Genomic DNA, 13,085 nt, shown 5'->3' on the forward strand with positions numbered 1-13,085 from the left:
GACTTTGTGGGTACACACCCAGTTTGTGGTAATTGGCAGCAGAGCCTCATCCCTAATGGGCTACAGCTGTGAAAAGCAGGTGAACAGCATTGAAGGTAATGAGGCATGGAGTGCCTAGGTGTACTGACCAATCATGAGAGGGAGCAGAAGGCACACAGGTGCAATGCATGAATGATGAGGGATATAAAAGGTTGGGCTGAAGAACAAGAAGGGCAGATGTTTGCAGCCTTCTGATGTGATATGATGTTACTCTGTGTGGGTAGATGCCTTCTGATGTGGTATGGTTTTACTCTGTACGGGTTGAAGCCTTCTGATACTGTATGGTGATGCTCTGTGTATTGTGGCCTTCTTGATTGTGGCATGTGCTGCAACCCTTTGGTCCGGCTTTCTGCCTCTGCTCAGCAACACACGGACTTTCAGTCATTTATAATGAACCTTTTCATAGTTCTTTCCACTGGAGAAGGAATAGTGGCAGGTTGGCCTAATGATGGTATGGGTATCATCGTTCTCCAAGCAAAAATACAGTTAGTAACAGCGAGAATGGTAAGTGAGCAAGTATCTCTGAGGCTATCTGTTGGACACTAGGTTATTTGCATACTTCTAAATACTGCCACCCTACTCCAAATTTTAGTCTGGGCAGCTGTAGCCTGTTAAATCTATCAGTGTTCATTTAGCAATGATTCTTTGTAAAACTTGAAAAGCAATAATTACTGGTAAGATACTGGTTTTTTGAGTCTTATGTGGTTGGACATGATCCTGTTCTTCTACATGTTTTCTTAAATTACACTTTTTACTTCCATGCTTCTGTTATTACTCAAAGTGTTAATCCTGCTGTTTGCATATTTGGGAAAAGACCTTTTACTAACCCAGTGTTGTAGCTAGCTCTAAGTATAGTAATGACTAAAGGTTGTATACTAAATAATCAAACTCATAATGTGCATTGCACTTGCTATGTCAAATAGAAACCACAAATTGAAGACGCTCAGTATGGAAATAAGATCACAGTTTGGTGGAATCCTCCAGTTTTGAAGACTTAGATTAAGGCCCAGACTATAAACAGGTCTAGGTTAAAGAAAGAAAGTGGAGTAAACTTCTTTAGAACCCGAACTTGGGTAGCATCCTTAATCCCATGAATAGTTGATCATGAATTTTGTTGTATTATTTATACTGAGGAAGCTAAACAGGAGGAATCAAAATGAAATCAGTGCATTCAAAATTGAGTCATATTTCACACTGATACAACAAAAGCACTAAATCAGAATTATATATACAATAAGCTTTTAACATAAAATCACTATTAACTGAATTGATAGTACATTTGCTGTTCCCTTTATTTTTAATTAAAATTATAAAAATATCATTATATTAATGTGAGATTTTTAACTCTCAGTTGCTTCATGCAACAGTTTTTTTTTGATACTGGAAAGAAAATCAAAGATAGCCTTACTCAAAAATTAATACCTATAACTGCACCTGCTTGAAACTAAGCCTAAAGTACATTTTTCATGGGTTTTTTGCATGTACAGTTATTTGTTAGGCTTTAAAATATGACTTCCTAAAAAGGTTTTATCTCCTCTGCTACTGAGGGCAAATATTTAAATTTACTTTCTTTGAAGTAATTTGAAGGCATACATCAAATTCGGCAGAGGGAATGTTCATAATAGGTAAAACCATACATGAAAAAGGAATATATGTATTTTTATAGGATAATATATTTGGCATAACACTGGATTCTAAAAAAGAGGAATCCATAGAAAGAAAAATATCACGTGTACTAAAATGATATGCTTCTATATTTGATAAGTAACATTATTAAGTTATATGGGTTAGAGCAAGAGTTGTCCACTTGGTGTATTTGTGCATAAAATAGAGAATGGGATCTACTTTTTTTGTTGTTCACAATAAGTAATATTATTATTATGTATCTGAATGATGATACATATTATTGTGTAAAAGATTGCATTTTCAAAATTCTCTGTAAAGTTGTCCCTGTACTTTGTATAAACTGAGTTTACTGAACACACTGAACATGTGTATGAATGTAGGCAGAGCACTAATAAAGAGCCTGTCCATGTGCTTAAGAAACTTTAGTCAATGTGTTTCTGCCAGATTAACAAAAAGCATGGAAAATTTGGAAGATTTTGGCTCAGAACAAGACAAATTCCTGTAATGTGTATTTATTCTGTGGAACACAGGAACAGTAAGAGGCTGTGTAAATTTGAACTGGTTTCTAAGGCTTTTAAAAATTCTTATCCTTGTTTACCAAGAATATTTTCTTTTCATCTTAGCAAAACTCCCATGTAAGGACCAGAAATATTATTGCATAGTCATGAAATAGTATAATGATAATGGAATGATATAATACAGATATATATGAGAGAGAAGAGACATGATGGAAAAATTATACATACCTTGCAAGCATAGTTCTTGTACTATTGGTGGAGAGTGTGTCTGTGTGATGATTAGCTGGAAAAAGCTTTTATTTCCTTTTCTATTCATATGTGTGTAACAACAGGCACTTCACAATTATTTCTTTCCAAAAATCATAGCAAAATAAGAAATCAATTGACTAACCATCATTTTCTTTTGTCATTTTCATCTGTCTTTTGAAATTCTACTCTTTATATGTAACTACTTAAGCTCATTAAAGAAAAAACAGTCATTTTCTTACCAAGTAAAGAGTATTTTCAATTAATATTTGACATCGGTTCATATAAGGTCAATATTCTTTGTCTGCAATGAGAGCAGACTGTTGAGGAGGAGATCTTTCATCTTTTTGCAATAATGTAAATAGTATAACAGACTTCTGTTTCTTTGTGCCTTACTTTGGCAAGATGTAATGGAAGAAACTAATTGATCATCATGTTTTAATTAACCATTGAATGAAAACTAATTTTTTTTCTTACAAAAAGTAGGTTCAATTACTTTTTAAAAATTCATTAAGTAATGGGAAAGTTTTAATTTACTGATGTACGTGGGAAAACAGATTCCTAACTTACTAATGCATGACGCATTAAGAAATTCGGTTGGCTGCATCACTGGAAGAAATATGCTTTTGAGAACATTCAGTATTAACAGTATTCTGAAGAGCTGCTAATTTTCTCTCAACTAATATTCTTTTCTGGCAAGTGAATGGTGGTATTTGTTTTCTGCCAGATCCTCCTTTTTGTTGTTGTTTTTACAGATATTTTAATATACAGATAAATCAATGTATTTAATGAGTCTTCATATATCATATATGTTTATGATACTAAAGAAGGGATCTTTAGGTTTTCCTCAAACTCTGTTCCACTTTTGTTTGAAGTCAGCTGCTTTTTATGGAGCTAATATATGACTGGACTTCTGTCCTGCTGCATTCTAATTGCAAGAGAAGAGTGCTAGCTGAAGCTGGGAGTTTTAGGATGTAAGAATTTGTGTTCAGAATGTCCAGTCTGAATTTACTTTGATTCTCAGTTATCAAAGCAATATCCTGTGTATATACTGGACCTGTTGCAATTCAGGACCTTCTGGGAGAGGATTTCAGCACAGGCCCAAGGGAAGAGAGCTGCCTGCAGCCATGTCCTGCTCCTGTTTGCTGTGTTCTGTACTTTGATAACTGCACTGTGATTTTAAGCATGTCTTTGTGTACCCTTTGGGAGCTGACAGTGATTAGTCTGTCTGTCCTGTCTGGTGTCTCCGAGTCATCAGCATTTACTCATTGTCTTTTGTCCTTTGCCCCTCAGCTGCCCAACCTGCGTGTCATGAAGAGTTTCACATAGGTGCATTTATATACTCTCTAACAAAGTCTCAGAGGTTTGTTTTGTTTTTTTTTTTAAGTTCATATAGTTTCAGTTGAAAGATATTTCTTAAAACCAGAGTCAGGAAGTAAAACAATGTTTTAATTAGTGAATGGATTAAAGAAGAAAATTAGGGGGGAACGAATGAAGATAGTCTTACGGAATTTGGTAGGAGTTTTAAAGTTTTTCTTTGATTTTTTTTTTTTTTTTTTAATTCATGATGCCTAGTGCATCATGAACAGTATATGAATTCATGGATTCTTGCACTTTAAAAAAAGAGACAACAGACAAATCTGAACAACTCTAAGTCAAAGCAAGCAAATTATAACCATATCATAACTAAGTAAATTGTTCTGATTGGTAGTATATTTTTTTGGTAATATCTTAAATCTTACTTTCTATGCCACTTCTTGTCTTCTTCATTCTCCCATAAGCTGGTATATATATCAAAGGATGAAAATATAATTCAATAAATAAACAATAATTGATAAACACTATGCGAAAGTATGAGAGGTTGTACCTTATCAATACATTAGGACTTCTTTCCTTCTAATAGAAAGGAACGATTGTCTTTGCCATAAAAATAACATCTGTCTATTGCAGAGGAGCTCTCAGTTCAGGGACTTAATATTTACTATTCCATGAACTTAAAATTACTTCCTTTAATTGAAAGGATTAGAATGACTTTTCTTATCTGAAAGTTGCCTTCAGTAGAAAAGAACATCTGTAGAACTTTTTCTTTTCTTTGCTTCTTTGCACCCAAGAAAATAATTCACTCCTGTTCTTCCAAGAAATTAAATTGCAGGGAGAGGTGAGGTACCCAGCATTATGTAGAATTATGCTCAGTGCAGAACACAATGTTTCACACAAGTAATTCTGTGTGCACACAGTATTACTTGTAGGACAACAACTGCTTAAGTTTATGAGCTAATGAATCATTCAAATACACACAATGAAAAAGAGACCAGTCTACATCAGTATTCCCTTGTGTGGAATATATATGTACAAATATATATATATTCAATTTTATAGGTAATAAAATGCAGATTCAATAGTAAATCTTAAAAATCATTTGTTAAGCATAACATGTCATTTTACTGATGTAGATAATGAAAAATGATAGTATGAAAAATTCTTTTCACTTATTAGCTTTAAATTATTTTCTTTAAACAACAGCATTTAATTCTAATGTATGAAGTGAAGGGAAATATGTCTTGCCAGTGACTGTTTAGCACTGAATTAGAAAGTAATGAATATAGACTGATTCAGAACTCATAATTTTGTGTTCTGGAAGTTTTAATACTAATGATGAAAACTGTTACAGAAAAGTAAATTGCTTCTGTAAAGGATACAATCAGTTTCAAATGTGGTCAGTTAGATAAAAAAGCCTGCTGGTTCTCAATACACCTCTTTTATCAAATTTCCTGGGCTTGATTTTGTTGTTGGTTTTGGTAGATTAGCAGCCATGTTTTCCACTTTGAAACAAAATGTGTCCTTTACTGTTTTTTGAAAAGCCCATAATAGATCATGAGACTGGTTAAACAGGACATGCAATGAGGTTGTCTGTAAAATACAGCAAGATAACAAAACTTAATTATTTTTGAAAGTATATCTAATTTATTTTAAAAATATAATCAGCTAAAGTGGGAACTAAAATATCAAGGTAAGTAAAAAGAACAAATTTCCTGGCCCTTTAAGCAATGTGATTGGTTCTCACTAATCTGATGTTTGTTTGGTTCTAGACTAACTGACCTAAAGACAATGAATACATACTTGTGGAAAAGTAGTACAAAATCAGATGATAACCTCAGTGTAATTATCAGAGTAATAGAGGGAGAACAGTTCTAATTGAAATAACTTTTCTGTTATTAGTCTTTGAGTCTGCCCTACATAAAGTTCATGACTCTTATATAGATGGATGTGTAAAATTATTTTTAAAGATAAATTATATTGATATGAAGATGACACTTGCTATTTTAACTTTCTTTCAAGGTAATTCATCTCCTAAAGTTTAATCACACTTGTTGCAGAGATCTTCAGATTGTTTGTAGATCAAATTTCTGACACTTCTGTACTTGCTGAGCCAAAATATTAATATCACAATTTTGCTTTATTTGCAGCATCTGGCGAGGACCAAACATAAACTGCACTGACAGTTCGGGTTATACTGCTTTACATCATGCAGCTTTAAATGGACACAAGTAAGTGCCTCACATTTTGTTTTTATGTAGAATGAGATTTAACTTTGTAATGCAAGAAAATAGAGCATAGTTCTGAGGTTTGTACCAGAAATTGACAAACCTTGACATATTAAAAGTGCCTTTTTTCCAAATGGAATAAATTAATATAAGATGTTTTGACAGTGTCATCAATATCAATAAGTAGTACTGACAAATGGGAACTGTAGTTTAAAAGCTATTGATTCTATAGTGCTTCTACCAAATTCTTCCTCAGTTTTGGGGAAATTTAGCATTGTTGCAGCTGGTCTTGGCTGTAGTTTTCATCGCTGGGAAATTGCAGCAGAAAATATTGTGTTATATTTCTGTATGTATGTACACATGTGTAGAGCGTGAACGTTTGGGAAGCAATTTTGTGAAACAACAGTAGAGATTAATCATTATCAAAGCAAAAGTAACATGGAAAGAATATTTAGTAATTATACACTTGAAAGCAGGGTGGGGAAAAGGGTATTTTCACTAAAGAAAGTTTTGACATAAAACTTTGGTAAACTCCTCTGTGGGAGAAAAAGAATTGATCTAAATCCAATGGAAATTAAGAGTGATCAGCATGAATTTTTGTGTGATTTTGGACTGTCCATAAAATAACACATGGATATATAACTATTAGTTATTTAGTTTACTCCTTGCAAAATTTTTGCATCCTTCTATGGAAAAATTAAAACTTTAGGATATGTTCTCAATTGTAGTCTAGAAAGGTGCCTGTTTCCTTTAGGATGGATCAATCTTTTGATGAATATGAGATATTCTTTCTAAATATATAAAGTAAACTCTTGAACTAGATATTGTGCATTTTCCAAAGTTTCAGCTGTGTAGGAAGGTTCAGAATCATCCATTAATATATTTTTACTTAATATATTTTACTTCCATATAATTAGGTCTAAGTTCAAGTGGTCTGTTAAACTCAGCATTTTTGTTCATGCTTTATGGATTATTTCTTGTGCTATTGCTAATTTTTGACCAACCAAACCCAAGCATTGGCTTGAAAAGATTGCTGATTTTAAATAGATGAAAGCTGGAACTAGTATATTTAATACTAGCAGTGCAGTAATAGTTACACACAAAGTTAAAAATATTGCTGTATAAATACTGAAACTATCAGAGGTTCAAGTGAATTCTAGCAATATGAAGTCCCAAAACATGCAAAAGCCAAATCATGATTTTAGACAAAGTCTTGACCAAACTTGTTCCAAGGTCAGGGAGGACTTAAAAATGTGGACTTATATCTGCTGCTGTACATAACTACAGCCTTTGAAATGTCCAATGTTGGCTGCTATGACCCCTTACACTCTTAGCAGGATAAGTAGCAGTAACTGACATCACAATTATACCTTGTTATATTAAGCTGAAATAAATCATGAGGTATTTTGTGATAAATCATGATGGCTTCAGGACCTGTTACCCAAGCCATTATACTGATCCTGCTGCAATGGTAGCATGGCCAGCAAGAGAATTGGACAGACACCTGATGTCCTAATTTTGTTAGTCATTACAATTAACCAATAAATTACTTTACATTCTATTTGAGTTTTCAGACTTGATATTCAAAATCAAAATGGCATACAATCATTTGACACAAGAATCTGCCACTTAGGAGAAGTCCCTGTCTTTTAAAAACTTCTGGGATTTTAATTTTTCCCACTTTTTACACTAGGTTGAATGTGAGATATTTCAGAGGTTCTCAAGAAATGTAAGAATGTGATTTGTGGCTTGGATACTTGGGCACCATTGTTCAAATCCTTGCTTGATCACTGGATGTGAATGCCCTCCTTCTTGGTCATTGTGGGATCATTCTCTTTCTTTGTGAAACTATTCTGCTTTATATAAGTAATTAAATTATATCTGGGGCAGGCACTGGAATCTGTCTCCCTAAGTAATTTCACTTAGCCCAGTAATGTTACTGGGCTAAGGACTTGGTCTCCTCCTCTCTGAAATATATTTGTACAAAATGAAAAAGTTCTGCCAAAGCACTAAAAAAGACTCACCCTAGATAAGTGTGATGGGTCAGGGCATTCTTGAAGGATAAAGGAGATGCATGTTCTATTTTGTAACTTGAATCTTGCAATAGACTCTTCCCAAAAATTCCTGTATGTTTTAATCTATGAAATCTATGATTTCATCTGTGCAGGGCTTTTCTTCTGATTTTCTTCCACTTACTTCAGTTTATACTTCCTTTATTTGGTGTTCCTTTCAAGGAAACTGTTGTGTATGTCGAGCCCTCATTGGATGATTTGCTGCAAAACTATTATTTAGTGGGAAGGCTCTGAAGCCTTACATGTACTAAAAAGTTTCCCTCAGGAGTCACTTTTCTGGAACTTTTTGTGTAACAGAAATCTTCTGTAGTGGACCTGCTCTTTTTTGGCTGTTCTCATGGCATTTGACCTTGTCAGGAGTAACCAAAATCCAGCTTAAATTTTCCTCAAAGCTTAGATGTGATGACTCCAGTATCTTTTGAAGTCAACTGGCAGTTTCTTTTGTGCTGGATATATTCCCTCATAACTCATCACATTTTTCTTTCAATATGCAATTAAATAAAGTTCTGTCAAGGTTGAAAGAATAATGACATTAGAGTTATTTTCTGTCTTAATTTGTAGTCAGTTTGTAGTAATTTTTTTTTGTCATAACATAGGCTACATCGAGGTCCCTCCCCTCACTGATTTTTTTGAGCCAAATCAGTAAGTGTTTCCATATTTGTAAAAAGTGTGCATAGAGCTGCCCACACTGGATCATAGATTCTCTTAGCTTAATAACTAAGGAGGCCAGACTATGTCAAACTATGAGACTACAAATGCAGCAGCAAGACAGAATTTATTTACTTTCTGACATACTTGGTAATGTTATCATACCACACAGCTGATTTTTACTTTAGCTTTTGAAGTTAAGTACAGGGAACTGCTTAAAAATCAGGGATGCAATATGCCAATTTATGCTAATCTTTCACTTAATGTATGATAAGCCACACCAAAAGGAATATAAAGAGAATTAAAATGGTAATAAGTCACCTTTCCCCTCACTTCTACAAGGCGGCTGAGTGTGGAAAATGAGAATAGCAGTTATTTCATAGAAGTTATACATAGAAGAAGTTATTTCATATATCTAGCTAGATAATCATTGAATTGTTTCCTAAATATCTTTGAGATAATGCCTTAAAGAAGAGGAAAGACTATTACTTAGCCTTCCAGTAAGAAATGTGTCCATCAAACTATCCTCTTGTCATCCTGCCTCCAGAGTTCAGCAGTGATGGGGACAAGAGTACTTCTCTGCCTTTAGTGCCTTGAGGACATGCACATGTTCTTTACAGGCAAATTCTAAAAATAATTCTATGGCCAGGTGATCCTGTTGAAATAAACAGATTCAGAGAGCTGATGATAATATTGTTGATGGTATTCATAAGTAAGAATCATTACAATTAACTTGTTGTCTATGTTTCACTATCTATTTAATGTTCAGAAATTATTTGTCTTCACTTTTTGTAGCTGTTTTGCTTGAAATACAGGTTTGTTTTTTTCTATTTTCCAGGATAAAAATATTGGTATGCATGTTCATGTAAAAACTTAAAATTAGTTTCCTGTTGATTTTGAGATTTACCTCCTGTTTTCCAGGGATATAGTTCTCAAATTACTTCAGTATGAAGCATCAACCAATGTAGCAGATAATAAAGGTTACTTTCCTATTCACTTGGCTGCTTGGAGAGGAGATGTAGATATTGTGAAGATTCTCATCCATCATGGACCATCACACTCCAGAGTGAATGAACAGGTGAAGTGATAAAAAATACTTGTGTATCATCAGAAAAAAAAGCACATATTCTATGGGTTTGACCAATTTATAGACAAGTTTAAAAAATTCTGTTTTCCATTGTTTCAGTAATTTCTTCTCCAAGATTGATCAAATCTTCCATTATAAGCATACGAGATACCTTTCTTCTGAATAGGCACTGACTTAAAGAATATTAGATTTAAAAAGTATGCAAAAACCTTCTGTTTGCTTTGGAAAAATCACATCAAGACATACTCTAACTTTGCATCTTTTTTTTGTATGGTTGTAAATTTGCAATTTTTTACTCTGAGATACTAAGTTCCTGAAAATCTTTGAGATAAAATTAATGTCCTTGTTATATTTTAAGAGTACTGTAAATAATCAGATATGCAGAGGTAAATATCAAACCAGATGGGCTGCATGGATGCACATGCAGCAGAAAGGATAGATAAAAAGAAAAAGACCAAGAGAAAATGATGAGAGTATTACAGTGTGTAAGGGCAGTATAAGCATTTTGCATTCTGCTGTCAAACATATGGTACACCTTCTGTTTTTATTCTGTATATTCTTCCGTGGTCCATTCATAGGATTAGTACTTAGAAATAGAAAGAAGCTCATTAAAATTTGACACCATCTAGGCTGAGCTGCTTAAGAGCTGGAAGTAGGCTGTGAAATGCGGACAGTAACCATTAAGCAATTGCATTTGCCAGGGTAGTCAGAGACTTGGAATGTGAAGGTGGGAGTCAGCTCCTAATTCAGATCTAGGCTATAATTGTCTACATTTCCTGCATGGTCACCTTTTGGTTCCACAGAGGTCTGGGCTGTGTAATCACAGGAGCCAACAGGGCTATTCAGATGACTAAAAGAGGGATTCAAGTGTCCAAACACAGAAATGCAGTATCTTCTGAGACCCTGCAGTAACTAGACATCTGCATGGGCCTGAGAGTGTGACAGAGGGTGCTCAGAATTTCCAGGTCCTTGTGGAGTGAGTGGTGAAATCCAGGTATGGTCCCACCTGGCACCCCACAACACCTCAAATGGCAAAGTGCAATCTAACAAATTAATTGTTCTTTCAGTGCCTACAGTAGTGTGGCCAGAAGGCAAACTGTGAGAAGATAAGAAATGGGAGACCTAGATTACAAACACTCAAAACACCATGCTTTGAGTCATCTATTTGATATCTGAGGTTATACACCTAGCCATTGGAATCCATACAATAACGAAGATATGAATATCAAGTATTAGTGCAGGAAATATAGGAAAGTAAAGTAATAAAATATGTCCATGTGGCAGTCTTCTGGGATATCCTGTAGTACTCTGGCATATTCAAGAAAAAAAACCTTATGCAAAATTTGTCATGCTGTGATTTCAGTTTCAGATTGAGAAAGTTGAAGAATTATGTTATTCTCATTAGTTGTTTTATGTAGGATGAAACCAGTTGAACTGTAGGATTACCTTTTGTCAAGGAGAGGTGTTTTCAGTTTTATTTATGCAAAAAACCAAAAAGCAACTATTGAATCGTGTGTCATACGCTTGCTTGAAGACATTACGTATATTCTACTGACAGAATACTGGAAGCTGTGTAGGAACTTCTGAGAGGGTGAGTCAAAAATATATTTCAGTAAGATCAGAAAGAGAGATGTAAATTCAAACCTACTCCCCAATCCCCATATCCCCAGACTTCTAGAATATTGTCAGACTTGATTAGGTGTGCTGTATCTGGTTTGATCACTGGAGCAAATAATCAGGGATACAGCTGACTGACCCCACTGACTCAAAAAAGGTCCTCCTGTTTATGCATTTAACCCAAAAACCTTATAATAGAAAATATGTGAGCAATACTTACATGAAATGTTGCATCTTAAGTCTTTTCAGGGCATCTTCATCATATCAAACTTTGAAGTTAAACTCATATATACGGAGTTTTTCTGACCTTGTAAATTCCTTGGTGTTCCACTCTAGACAATGGCCAGGTTTAGTATGTGGACTACTTTGCTGGCACCTACCTCCCCCTGCTAATTAGCACTCTGTGCAGAGAATATCCTGTGTATCCCAGAAAGAGGGGATGTCGTGTTGTTAGAGAGCCACCTCCACCCACGTTTCCTCAAATAACACCTGAGGCATCCTCACCCTAACTAACCTGTTGTGCATTCCCATGAGCCTGTAGGATTCTGAGGCTTTTGCTTGTTTGCAGATAGGCTCTGTAAGGCAGGTGACTCCTTAATGCTCTATTAACTTTTCTCTGGAGCTGAAGCTATGGCTTGTAAGAAATCCTGGACTACTTTTCTCTCCTTTTTCTTCTGAGACCTGGAGATAAGGACAGCCATTTTTCATAACAATTTTTCACCTCAGCAAATAGTGCACTCAAGTCAGACTATTTTTTCCTCTGTTTTTGTTGTTTGTGGTGGTTTTTTTTTTTTAAGGATCACATTAAGATGCAATTGTTTGCATTTTAAGAAATTTTTTTTCATGATTTAAAAATTATTGCAACTAATTTGTAACATGTTTTTGTTATCTCTCTGATTGAAATTCTATGTGAAAGAAATGCTTCTAAAAACTTATGGGAAAGTGATTGGATAACTGAACAAAGAAATAAATGACAAGTTCATGATGCATAAATGTCTATTAGATGAAATAATGGATTTTATATGGTAATATTGTAAATTGATCAAACTGCATTCTACACTTTCAAAATGCAGTTAAGTAGCATCATAGCATCATTCAGAGCATCTAAAGCTCTGAATGCCCCCTGCTGTTCCTATTACATAAAATTGGAACAAACAATAAAGAGAAAAACAGCTAAATGACAATTACATTATGGGGGTGGTGGAATGTAGACTGGCAGCTCTACACACAGAGAATGGTTAGAGCATAACAATTATGTATGAAGAATTCTATCACAGTTTAATGTAGGAGTCTTAGTTGACAGGCATAGTGTATGTTTTAAATCACAAAATACGGTGACGTTGCATAAATGTAAGGGTTTAACTTCATTGAAGGTTTAAAATTATGTAAGTTATGAACTGAATTAAAATAGTATGAGATTAAGATTTGTTAATTGATAATAAAAAGGTGTGCTGTTAACAGTCAAACTATTTATAGTTTATTTCTGTAAAACTGATCTGGATAGCTAAAACATTTATTGTGGCACTTTTCATCATAAAATTGCATTATTGATAACAAATCCTAATTTAAGAAAAAGTGTTTAATAAATAACAGCCGCATACAGGTCAATATGCAGTGTTTGGTATTTTCCAGAAAAAATGTGAATAGCATCAGGGATAAATATAAATAAGTCTTATTAAATATGAAT

The 13,085-nt window shown here is 34.2% G+C and overlaps 1 protein-coding gene across 8 annotated transcripts in view; it reads left to right on the plus strand.

Moving 5' to 3' along the window:
* Positions 1-13,085, plus strand: part of ANKS1B (ankyrin repeat and sterile alpha motif domain containing 1B) — a 408,217-nt gene that overhangs the window by 39,956 nt on the left and 355,176 nt on the right. For all 8 annotated transcript variants that reach the window (XM_077178718.1, XM_077178715.1, XM_077178724.1 and 5 more), the window contains exons 2-3: positions 5,897-5,977; positions 9,616-9,772. In XM_077178718.1, the coding sequence (XP_077034833.1) occupies positions 5,897-5,977; positions 9,616-9,772 (238 nt within the window). The remainder of the gene's footprint in view (positions 1-5,896; positions 5,978-9,615; positions 9,773-13,085) is intronic.

The sequence above is a fragment of the Agelaius phoeniceus genome, chromosome 5 (assembly GCF_051311805.1).
Source record: "Agelaius phoeniceus isolate bAgePho1 chromosome 5, bAgePho1.hap1, whole genome shotgun sequence".
Lineage (NCBI taxonomy): Eukaryota > Metazoa > Chordata > Aves > Passeriformes > Icteridae > Agelaius > Agelaius phoeniceus.